This window comes from Ipomoea nil, unplaced genomic scaffold (genome assembly GCF_001879475.1).
Source record: "Ipomoea nil cultivar Tokyo-kokei standard unplaced genomic scaffold, Asagao_1.1 scaffold0382, whole genome shotgun sequence".
NCBI classification, from domain to species: domain Eukaryota; kingdom Viridiplantae; phylum Streptophyta; class Magnoliopsida; order Solanales; family Convolvulaceae; genus Ipomoea; species Ipomoea nil.
This window is the reverse complement of record NW_017616810.1, coordinates 2,192,365-2,205,031: the sequence shown is the minus strand read 5'-3', so window position 1 is coordinate 2,205,031 and position 12,667 is coordinate 2,192,365. Positions and strand designations below refer to the sequence as shown.

The following is a 12,667-nucleotide window of genomic DNA, read 5'->3' as shown; positions in this document are numbered from 1 at the left end:
ATATATGCAAATAAGTGTTGTCTAACGATCTCCTTTCGGGAAAAAAAAAAAAGAAAAAGTGTTATCTAACTATCAACTTAAACTTTTATTAAATAAAGCACTATCATTTAATTTGATACTCCATATATATTGAATTGAAAGTCATGATACTATCAATTTAATTATTAGTCTTTTAATTGAGACAAAAAACATCATTCAATTGACTTTATAATAGGAATTCTTGTTCTTTTAATACATTTTAAATCCAAGTTTATATATATATATATATATATATATATATATATATATATATATATATATATATATATATATGACATGATCCAAATCTATATTAATTGGTTTGAATAGCTGCAACTTTAATTTTTATCCCTGTTGTCACCTTTTTTTCGATTTTAGTGGTTGGATATACGTAGTGTCCATATGTGGGTTGTTTGTTTGGATGTGATAATGTTAATGTAATGCCTTCAATTCCATGACGTTCTAAACAAGATAAACCAAATCATATCTTAATTTACACGATTTTATCTCATAATCTTTTTTGTTGGGGTGACAAGTACTTGTTGGTCTGTGCAATATAATAGGTGGGAAAGTAATTGTTTAAAATGATATTTTTTAAATTTTTAATTGTATATAAATATATAAGAAAGTATAAAGTATTATTTGTCGATCCACTCTTGTTCTAACTAGAATAAAAGTCATGGTCGATCAAAGTATATATCCATATTACCACTTAACATAATTATTGTAAATTGCACAATTGTAACTAACAACAAATTAATACTCAAGTTTAAAAAGTTACAAGTTTAACTCTAAGTGAGAGGAGGTTATTGATGATCTTTTTTATTTGAATAAGTCAACTATAGACAATCTAAACTGATTTACTTCTTTATTATTTTTTTCAATTAAAATTATAAGGCGGAATAATCAATTGTACGTCATTAATTATATTATTAATGCTATAATATAAGTTGAGACAAAATATTGGAACATCCACTGTCTATAGAAAGAAAGTGATCCAGGATTCCCTCGAAAGCCACACTTTATAATTTATATAGTCTATTACTTAATTATAGCTTTCTACGTTTTTTAATTATTCAATTATTCCGTATTATTTGCTTTTCTTTCTTTTACTTGTAGGTTACGAGTCTTATTAATCATTTCTTTTCCCGTATTATCTTACTGCTCTTTTTAAATATAGAAAGAACAAAAGAGTAATATCATTGAAAAGTCAAGTGATGAGAGCATTCGTGATGGAATGTTATCTAAAAAAAAAAAGTAATAATAACTAAACAAATTTAAATCAACTAATGCTAACAAAGTCTGGAAACAACTTTGTCAAAATGTTCTTAGGAGAAGTGTCGAAAAAATGTAGATATGATTCATAATTGAGGATGGTTATTAATTATAAGTGATTGATGTTTACCTTAATTTAAAGTATTTAATTAATATAGTTCAAGTACGGAGAGTATATATATATTACACAACATTCTTTATAGTTGAGTGTTAGCTTACGTTACGATAAATGAAACATTTTAACAATTCCTTAAAAAATGGACTAAAATGTCACACATAAAAAAAAAAAAAAACAAACAAATAAGTGGGCATATTATTGTGTAGACCACGATCTAAAACAACGTCGTTTTGATGTTAAAAATAAAAATTAATATTGTTCCACGGGCGTGTTAGAATAATGCAATTTATATCTGTTAGAATAATGAAATTTCTGGGGTAAGATAATATATTTTGTGAGTTAGAATAATATACTTTATGTGTTAGAATAATATATTTAATTTTATGAGTTAGAATAATGTATAATGTACTTTATGTGTTAGAATAATAAAATTTATGGAGTAAGATAATATATTTTATGAGTTAAAATAATATACTTTATGTATATTTAAATCATGATCTATATAACTATATAAATCACGGTCCATACAATAATGATTAAAACAAATGCGTATTGTCTAGTAAAGATGGGCTCGAGTGGAATACTTATATATAAGCTATCCCAATTCCCAATCCCGAACGTTGTCATATGAGGCCAAAGCCCAATGTGCAATAACACATACGCAACGTTCAATCGTTATGCTGTGCATCCGGTTGCACCGTACTTGGTGCATCCGGATCCACACGACGTCGTTTAGGGAGTAACGGTGCCGTTAGTGGCACCGTTTCACTCCACCAATCAGATATTTTTTTTTTTTTTAAAATAAAACAATGCTCCTTCGTTTCTTCTCCACTGCATTTCACTTCCCGCACTCCATTCCTTCTCCAACACGATACCCTCCGTAAACGCTTCAATCATCTCCATTTCCTTACCATTTCTTTAGAATTTTCTAGCTTTCAAACACACTCGTCGTCGCTATTGTCGCCGGCGTCCGATCATTGCGAATTCAACAGCGTTTTCTCTGTAAACCAGAGCTCATCATCATCCTATAACAGGTATAAATGCATTTTACGTTGATACATAATGCATTTACACAAAACAAGCATTCATTTTGAGTATATATTTATGAAATTTTAAACTAGGGTTTTATACTGTTTAATCTTGTATGAATGTATAGTTATTTGATTATTAACGTGCATGGTTATGATTATGGGTTTATGAGTATATTTATAAGTTTATGGAACTGTAGTTTTACAATTTTGGAAGTATAGTTGTACATTTATGGAATTGTAGACATACAGTTTTGGGTGTAGTACTCTGTTAACCTTACTCTGTGCACCAAACTGCATTCATGCCTTCTTAACATAATTTGCTTTGTGCGTATACTTATGGAATTGTAGTTTTACAATTTTGGAAATATAGTTGTGCGTTTATGGAATTGTAGTTATAGAGTTTTGGATGTAGTACTCTGTGAACCTTACTCTGTGCACCAAACTGCATCAATGCCTTTTTAGCATAATTTGCCTTGTAGGTATGCTTATGGAATTGTAATTGTACAATTTTGGAAGTATAATTGTGCGTTTATGGAATTATAGTTATACAGTTTTGGATGTATTACTCTGTGAACCTTACTCTGTGCACCAAATTGCATTCAAATCCTTTTTAGCATAACTTGCCTTGTGGTATACTTATGAGATTATGGAATTGTAGTTTTACAATTCTGGAAGTATAGTTGTGTGTTTATGGAATTGTAGTTATGAAGTTTTGGATATAGTACTCTGTTAACCTCACTTGATGTTTTTTATTTGCAGAAATGGATCAGTCAGGTGTGGCAGATGATTCTACACTTGGTCAATTTGTGAAGTCTGTAAAAAAGAGAACAACCAGAGCAGTATTGAGCTCACAAGCTGCTGAACTCACCCCTGCCCAGGAAGATCAAGCAGAGCCTTCGACAAGGCAACAACCAGCAGCTGTAAAAAGAAAGAGGGCACCACCACAAAAGCAAGAGAGAGTACGGGACCCTGATGTGAACTACTTCAGTACACGAATGGGTCCCAAGCAAATGTATGACCTTGTCCAGCGTCTAACACATGACCAAAAGGATGCTGTGATTGATATGGGTTTTGGAGGGCTGCTGCACCTACAATTTTCAAGCAATTACTCACAACTTGTTGAGTATCTCCTGCAAAGGTTTGATGTTTTCAAATCAGACTTCATATTGGATGGTGACCATCTACATGTTGGTGAAGAGGATGTTGAATACATCTTGGGACTCCCCCGGGGGAAGAGAGATGTTGAGGAAGGTACAAAGAGTGAGGAAAATTCTACAGCTGCATATAATAAGGTCCTGACTGAGTGGAGGAAAAGATGGAATGTCAGGTCAGGGTCACCCATAACAACAAAGATGCCTGATGAAATAATCAGGAGAGGTGACCATGGAGATGCCTTCAAGAGAGACTTTGTGGTGTTTGCTGTCTCATCTCTGCTCCGGGGAAATACAGGAAGATATGCCAACTATCGAGTTATCAAGTCATTGCTCAACATCCGGTCAATCTCAAGACTTAATTGGTGCAAGTACACGTACAATTCTTTAATTGATTCGTATGACATTTACAAAGACTCTCCTACCAGATCCTTTGGAGGTCCAATGGTATTCATCCTGGTAATATCCCATTATACATAAAATGTTCTAATTATGTAATTATATTCATGCAATTATGGAATCATAGATATGCAATTCTGTATGTGTGGTTATGCCCTTATGGATGTGTAGTTTTGTAATTGTGGAATTGTGGTTTTCCAATTATGGAATAATAGTTTTACAATTATGGAATTATAGTTAATCAATTATAGATGTGTACTTTATGGATTATGGAATTATAGTCATCCAATTATGGAATTATAGTTATGCAATTATGGAATTATAGATATGCAATTCTGGATATCTAGTTTTATAATTATGGAATTATAGTTATGCAATTATGGAATTATAGATATGCAATTCTGAATATGTAGTTATTCAATTCCTTAACATACTCTTCTGTACTTCTTGAAGCTCTTCTACTTTGACCGAGTACAGTTCAGAGGCATGACCGTCAACCGCACATTCCCAGCAATAAAAGCTTGGACAAAAAGCCTTGTACGCAAGCGAGTATCGGCTGAGATAAAATCAGGGGGTTTTGGTAAGGGCAAAGTTATCCCTCGATTTCAGAGACCTACTGCCATTGCATCTACATCATCACCCCGACCTGCACCTCCTCCTGCTGCAATACCAAGGCCAGTGTCCAGCCCTGCTGCTACACCAACTATTCCAGCTCCATCTGTGCCTCTGACAAATGTTGACCGAGTAACAAATGTGCTTCAACGGCTTACAGCAGATGTCCTTGAGTTCGGTCAGGTCATGTCTGACATTGGCAAGCAAGGGGCCCCGGTTGAAATCATGAAGAGGGCTTTTTCAAGAATATCAACAATGCTGAGTGCTGCAAGCACAATTCAACCGACTCCTAGCCCAACTGCCTCGCAATTGGATGACATCTTCTTTGGAAGTGAGAGCTTCACATCAGCAGTTGATTCTCTGGTAGCAGCTTTTGAAAAAACAAGAAAGGAAATGGAAATAGAAGTCCCATCATTTGAGCTACTTGGACGCTCTACACCAACCCCACCACCATCTCAACAGCAGCCTTTGGACACCTTGGTGGATAACATTGTGAGGAGTGCAGGAGTATCAACAGAGAAGGAAGCAACTCCATTGCTAATCAGAGTGCCATTCGAAAAGTCCACCACTCCTACTACCCCTGCTGCCCAAACTGCTGCTGAGATTGATGAATTTGATAAGTAGGTTACTGCTTTCTTATGCAGATTTAGACTATAAATATGGTTTTCAATTCATCAATAATTATGAATATTAAGTTTGATTAATATGAATATATTCTTATTCAACTAGTGACGTTGATTTCTTTACAATTATGGATATGTATTTCTCAAATTATGGACATATAGTTTATAGATTATAGAAATGTAGTTATACAATTCTGGAATTATACTTGTGGGGTTATGAACTGCCTCTGTTTTTTTCTGGACAACAGGGCTATGGATGAAAGTGAATCTGATGTTGAGGATGTTACTGTGAGAAAGAGACCTGTGCGCAAATTCAGGAACATCCCGCTTCATTTGAGGTCACCATATTGGAATAAGAACAAAGGCTCCATCAATAATGCAACTCCCAAAGAAAAGGTTTTTTCAAACTACGCATTTTTGGAAGCCTCAAGTGAGCACCCGGGAGGGTATGTTTCCATCCACCAATTTTACTTAAATTTTATTCATTAATTTATGTTCTTATATTTATTTATTTACTGTATTGTAGAGAGACATTGTTCAAATATGGTGATTACTACTTCACAAGGGATGATTTTGCAACTATGTGCAACGGTGAGCTACTGAGCAGCTTCCTAGATGTCTGGTCCCTACGTTTTACATTGCTGAACATGCCCCGTGCGGTTGGGGAGACAAAGCGGGTCTACTTCTCCACCCTAGTACATGTAAGTGTTCACAAATTATGAATATATAGTTTTTAGATTATGGATATGTAGTTATTCAGTTCTGGATGTGTACCTGTGAACCCCTGGTTTTATAATTTTGTAATTCTGGAATTATAGTTATGCAATTATAGAACTATACTTATGCAATTATGGAATTGGTTATATACAATTATGGAATTATTGATATGAAATTATGGAATTATAGTTATCCAATTATGGAACTATAGTTGTACAATTCTGGAAATGTATATATATATAACTCTGTATGTATAACTTTAACATTTTCAACAAATATTATTTGGATTATGACTACCCATTCCTGCATTTGTATGTGCAGCTTCAAATTGATCCCAATGATCAGTGGATGAAGGATCTCCCAACTCACATAAAAATGAAGAATTTCAATGAGAGATTGAGCTATGAAATAACCAGCTTCGGGAACCTAGACATCAGTGATGCAGATCTGGTAAGTTCTATTACCCATGTCCAATTTGACTTTATCATATCCAAAAAAATACTAACATTGCTTTAACTTTGAATTGGAATTAGATATTCTTCGCAGTTCATCGCCATGGTCACTACTTCTTGGTCTGCTTCAATGTGAAAGAACATAAAGTACAGGTCATTGACAACAAGGAGTTACCAGCTGGTGTTTCGGAGAAGGACAAATATGGCAACTGCCCACACTTATTGGTAATTTTGATAAAAAAAAACTTGACATTCTTACCATTACCTATCTATTGACATAAAAGCATTATCAACACTAAACTAACTTTTCTGACCAGATTGAAGCATTCAGTGGTTACCTTAAGGCCGAGTGCCACTCCTTGTATGTGAAATTGCAAAAAGTTGATATAAAGTACCTTAAGTTGGACTGGGCAAACACTGAAAACGTCACTGATTGCGGGATCTATGTACTCCGTCATATAGAGACATTCCGAGGGACTCTACAAGACTGGCAGCCAGGATTCAAGAAAAATATGCGCTTGAATGTAAGACTACCATACATATTATAGTTTCAAAATACATTAAAAAATAAATAAAACTGCGAATGACTAATTACTTAATGTTATTTGTTTATAGGCAAGCTTCATGTGTGAATTGCGAGCGAAATATGCTGCGAACCTCATAAAGTGGAGAATGAATGAAGTCAGGGGGGAGGTTCTGCAAGCGGCCAAAAGAGTTTCGAAGAAGAATTGAATGAATATTCTTCAACATGTTGACTGAATTCTAAACAATTAGAAAGTTTTTGTGAACTACATTGACAATGTGACTTGTATTTTGTGAATGTAGATGCATGATGTTAATAGCTAAATAACAATTTACATCTGATCTATGCACCTCTTTCTCTTTTCTCTTCTTTTCTTTTCTTTACTTTTTTTTTTTTTTTTTTTTGTTTTCATGTATCAAATCTATAATTGCATGACTACTATAAATCCAGAATTGCAAAACTATAGTTCCATAATTGCATAACTATAATTCCATAATTTCATAATTATAATTCCATAATTGTATATAAACAATTCCACAATTGCATAACTATAGTTCCATAATTGCGTAACAATAATACCATAATTGCAAAACTATACATCCATACTTGCATAACTAAACACCACAATTTCATAACTACAAATTCATAATTGCATACCTTTCATAATTGCATGACTACAATTCCATAATTGTATAACTATAATTCCATAATTTCATAACTACAGTTCCAAAATTGCAAAACTACATATCCAGAATTACAAAACTAAAACTGTATAATTGCATAAAATCAATGATAACAACTTGTATTTCTCAATCTACACCTACATTGTCATCTAAACCCTTACTAAACTGAACAAAATCTGAACTTGAAGAACTTGGATGTACAAGGTATCCATCCCCAGCAAGCTTGGATATGTTTTCCAACACCAAAGACTGAACAGCACCCTTTGTACTCAATGCAGCTTTATTTGCAGCACTCCTTCTCCCCCTTGCAAGACTGTACTTCTTTTCAATAACACCACTCCTCCTTTTGTTACGCTCACCTTTCAATCTCCGACTTGAAGGATTTTGAACACCACCACTTGAAGATGAAACACCACACTCTTCAATATGCACATGCCCAACCTCGGCTTCAACCTTTTTCTTTACATCATCAACAGCCTCGTCACACAGTTTCCTCACTACGCTGCTATCTTGACTAGACACAACTAATCTTTGAAATTTTCTACTAATATCGAACACCCAAATTGATGGAGGAACACCAACATTATAAACCATAGAATCAATGTTGACATTCCTACCATCAATAACCTTTTTAGTCCATCTTTTAAGTATATATTTGTCGGGAATACTAGAAACACAATGTACGTGAAGAATGCGTATACAATGACAACATAGAATTCCCAACTCAGACATCAACTTGCAACTACAAGAAATGTCCAAGTTGGCTGTGTTAAAACTAACCTCATGCCTTATAATATCTATATCTGGCCGCCACACGTGATACTTCTGTTGACGGCCATCATTCAACACCATCTCTTGATGACACGCACTGCCTTTCATGAATTGTTCCTCAAACAGAAAATATATCTCAATCGTGTATACCTCTCTAGCATGTGAAAGAAGTTTCACATGCTCCATCATCATAGCAGGTACCCCTTGAGCACACCGAAAGTCTTCACCGTTCTCTTTACTTCTCCATTCAGAAATTACGCTTACAAACGATGAATAGAAATCACAAAGACCCGCTGTCTTGGACAACCTTCTAGAAATCGAATGATTTGTAGTTTCACTCCTTTGTGATGATAGAATGTCCCCAGAAAAATAGTCCTTGTTAAATGCTGGACACCACTTCTCCCTACAGTCATATAGCTTTTCTAACCAAGTATTCTTGTGACATTTATAGTCAGTCACCAACCTGAAAATGGTAAGACAAAATCCCAAATGATTATGAAGCAGAATATTAACAAGCAGCATCACCACATCTAACACATACTCAGAATTTCTATTGCTCTATATACATAATTGGAATACTATATGTCCATAATTGATAGACTATATATCCATAATCCATACTACTACATTTCCAGACACCACCAGTAAGTTCAACTGCTATATATCCATAATCGGTATACTATATATCCATAATCGGAATACTATATATCCATAATCCATATACTACATTTCCAGACACCACCACTGCTATATATCCATAATCGAAATACTATATATCCATAATTGATGCACTATACATCCATAATTACAAACGTAATGCAATAAAAACGATTAATTACTAACATACCTTGTCCAATAGAATTGAAATTCAGCTTCGGTCTCTGTGTATTTCAACACGTAGTTAAACATATCCAAGAAATCCTTATTGCTCCTTAACGTCTTGATGTGCTTCTTTGAATTCTCACCGATATGCCATATGCAAAGACGATGACGTGATGTTGGAAACACTTTAGATATAGCAGCAGCCATAGCTGCACATTGATCTGTCATAATAGTCTGTGGAGACTTGCCACCCATTGATCTTGAAAACACTTTAAACAACCACACAAACGATTCTATCCTCTCGTTCATCAAAAACCCGCATCCAAACATTACATTCATGCAATGGTGATTCATCCCTACGAAAGGGGCACAAATCATATCGTATTTGTTTGTGCGATATGTCGTATCATGCACTAACAAGTCCCCAAACACCTCGTAATCTCGTCTCATTTGACCATCCCTCCAAAAAAAACTGCACAACCTTGCATCCAAGTCAAGTTCAAAATCAAAGAAAAAATCAGTCTCGGTAGACTGCCTCCTCCTAAAAATTTCAATTAAAGAGTTAGAATCCGTTCCATCCAATCGCTTGACAGTATCCGCAGCCATTGAATTATAAGCATCTCTACTGGTGAAACCAACTAAAGGGGACCCCCCCGATTGGTGTTTTAGGAACCTAATACCATCTGCCAATGCAACACCACTGTCCTTCAAACCTTGTAAATATAAGAGCTGATTATCTCCGACACTCCTATGTGAACGAAGTAGATGACTCTTGTTGAACACACATAACTCGTGATTGTGCACTTTCTCGTGTTTCGTAACTGTCCACAACCCATCATCACCCACGTCAAATTGAACAAACGCTCCACACCCTGTCCTTGTGTCAATTTTGGAATAAGCCTTAACCCCACTGTTAGCCTTGTAACCAGCCTTAGAACAACAAAATTTCTTCATTTGAATTGTGTTCGAAGATCCCTTGTATCGTTGATGACCCTTCCTCACACTAAAACCAAGTGTATATGCATAACTGTTATACACCTCAAAAGCCTCATCAGCATTACTTACTACCAAACCAACCAAATCTTGATCAACTGCAAATATAACACAATAATAACCATTTCCATTAACACATAATTCCTAACCATAATTTGCTAATTAAAAGGTAAACCACTATGAATAAACCTGTAATTGATGAAGATCCATCAACATCTACTGAACCATCCACAATGCCTTCACTAACTACATTATATAGACATGGTGAACATTAATTCAAACAGTTCATCAAACAGAAAAAACAGAGTGTCTACAGATTCTGTATATATAGTTATATGATTATGGAAATATAGTTATACAATTCTGGATACACAGTCGCAACAAACTGCCAAAACAGAGTACCCCTAATTCTGAATATATAGACATGCAATTCTGGAAATATAGTTATGAAATTATGGAATTATTGTTTTCAAATTCTGAAATTGTTGTTACACAATTATGGAAATTACTTACGTGATTTTGCACAACTATTTGCAGATTCTAGACACAAACATCACTGCTAATCACATAATCATATAAAAAACCAAAAGGAACGATTGCAAAAACAATAACAAGATCACCTTGAATCGAATGCCAATCATCAACTGCGGAATTCGTCTGCTCTGTTCCATCCTCCATCTATCAATCACTTTGTAATTCCCGATTTCGATTTGCGATTGCGATTTGCGAATGCGATTGAGATTGCGATCGCGATTCCGGTGATATCGAATGCCAATACCACAGCGAACAACTGCCAACGATCGAGTTTGAAACTTGGAAACAAACTCAAAAGGAATTTGGAAGTAAACGCCGTTAACGGAATTTTTTTTTTTTTTTTTATAAAACCCCGCGTCATTAGGCTAAAACGACGTCGTGTGGATCTGTATGCACCATGCATGGTGCATACAGATCCACAGCATAATTTGCCCGCAACGTTGTCATGTGACGAGGCAATGGTGATACTATATGCTAGGATCTATTTTGTGTCGTGAGTCTTAATCAAAAATTATATATTTATAATTAATATATCATGTGTGTTTCAATTAATAAATTATTTATCTATACATAAATTAAATATACATAATTTATTAACTCGCATAATATAAATGCATATAATTAATATGCATGCGATTAACATATTATATATATGTAGTTAATATATTATTAGGTGTTTTGAATTTATTAGCAAACACATAATTTGTAAACAACATGCATATAATAGGTTAGCTAAAGACACATAAGCTGAGGGTGTGTTTGGTTGACGGGTTTAGCTCTAAGGAATAAGTATCAAAGTGATTGGTATTGTTTGATTGATAGGTTTTAGAATACTATTATATATGGGTTTCAAATACCCCTTAATTGAAAAATCCATACTTAAAACTTATTATCATTACCAAGTATTTGATACCCATTCCGATTCTGATTCTCATGTGCGAACCAAATACACCCTAATGTCATTTTTATCCCAACATGGTTGCTATATATATAAATATATAAATAAATTAAATGCATAAAGATTTGATTTTTTTTCTCAATGATAAATAGTTTTGTTTAAAATATATCAAACATGGGTGCTATATATATATATATATATATAGAGTTGCACTCAGGTGCGAACGGCTTGCCCAGGCGCGAAATAGGAATGGATTCTGTTCGTCCACGTGTCCAGATCTAATGGATGAGAAACACTGATTTTTTAAAAAAACGCGGTGGCATTTTCGTAAATAATTGAACATGGAAGTGCAAGTAAAATGTATTACAAGTGCATGTAAAATGTATTATAGGTGCAAGTAAAAATTTACACTGAGCATCAATACTTAGTTGCACTTATAGTTCTAAGTAGTTGCACCTATAGTTCTAAGTAGTTGCACACATAGGTATAAGTAGTTGCATCTAGGTGTATGAATGTTTGCGAGTGGTTTTTAGGAGTATTACTACCCGCTGAACTCAGATCAATGAATGTTAACAAGACAAAATTACATGCACTTATAGGTGAAAGTATGTGCACATATAGTTGTAAGTAGTTGCACCTATAGTTATAAATCGTTGCACATATAGTTATAAGCACACCCAGGTGCATGAATGGTTGCGGAAAGTGAATGCTAACAAGGCAAAATTACATGCATTTATAGGTAAAAATAGGTGCACTTATAAGATATTTTACTTGCACTTCGATGTTCAATTATTTACGAAAATGCCACCGCATTTTTTTTAAGTTATTAGATCTGGACACGTGTCACGCGCTGATTCGTTCGCATTTCCTTTCTGGGCACTTATTCGCACCTGAGTGCGTCATATATATATATATATATATATATATATATATATATATATATATATATATATATATATATATATATATATATATAATAAATTAAATGCTAGGATGTTGAGTGTATTTCATGAATACAGACCGTACCCAAACCACAAGGGACAATAA

At 34.2% G+C, this 12,667-nt stretch overlaps 2 protein-coding genes across 2 annotated transcripts; one reads left to right on the top strand and one right to left on the bottom strand.

The window, feature by feature from the left end:
* The first annotated feature begins 3,203 nt into the window (after positions 1 to 3,203).
* On the top strand, positions 3,204 to 7,128 carry LOC109171851. Its single transcript, XM_019320926.1, has 8 exons — positions 3,204 to 4,052; positions 4,446 to 5,224; positions 5,476 to 5,673; positions 5,754 to 5,928; positions 6,266 to 6,394; positions 6,478 to 6,621; positions 6,714 to 6,920; positions 7,012 to 7,128. The coding sequence occupies exons 1-8, from the start codon at positions 3,204 to 3,206 to the stop codon at positions 7,126 to 7,128; spliced, it is 2,598 nt and encodes an 865-aa protein (XP_019176471.1).
* A 600-nt stretch (positions 7,129 to 7,728) lies between these two features.
* Positions 7,729 to 10,866, bottom strand: LOC109171850 (protein FAR1-RELATED SEQUENCE 5-like). The gene is made up of 4 exons (XM_019320925.1): positions 10,809 to 10,866; positions 10,378 to 10,434; positions 9,221 to 10,286; positions 7,729 to 8,836 (listed from the first exon to the last, which is right to left on the bottom strand). The coding sequence occupies exons 1-4, from the start codon at positions 10,864 to 10,866 to the stop codon at positions 7,729 to 7,731; spliced, it is 2,289 nt and encodes a 762-aa protein (XP_019176470.1).
* Positions 10,867 to 12,667: the final 1,801 nt, after the last annotated feature.

Bases quoted from the DNA above. Each gene is read 5' to 3' on its own strand.
- LOC109171851 (XM_019320926.1), top strand. From the start codon at position 3,204: ATGGATCAGTCAGGTGTGGCAGATGATTCTACACTTGGTCAATTTGTG. The intron at 4,053-4,445 runs GTAATATCCCAT...TACTTCTTGAAG, and splicing joins GTCCAATGGTATTCATCCTG to CTCTTCTACTTTGACCGAGT. The intron at 5,674-5,753 runs GTATGTTTCCAT...ACTGTATTGTAG, and splicing joins TCAAGTGAGCACCCGGGAGG to AGAGACATTGTTCAAATATG.
- LOC109171850 (XM_019320925.1), bottom strand. From the start codon at position 10,866: ATGGAGGATGGAACAGAGCAGACGAATTCCGCAGTTGATGATTGGCAT. The intron at 10,435-10,808 runs GTGATCTTGTTA...TATATAATGTAG, and splicing joins TGATTGGCATTCGATTCAAG to TTAGTGAAGGCATTGTGGAT. The intron at 10,287-10,377 runs GTTTATTCATAG...TTATATTTGCAG, and splicing joins TGGATCTTCATCAATTACAG to TTGATCAAGATTTGGTTGGT.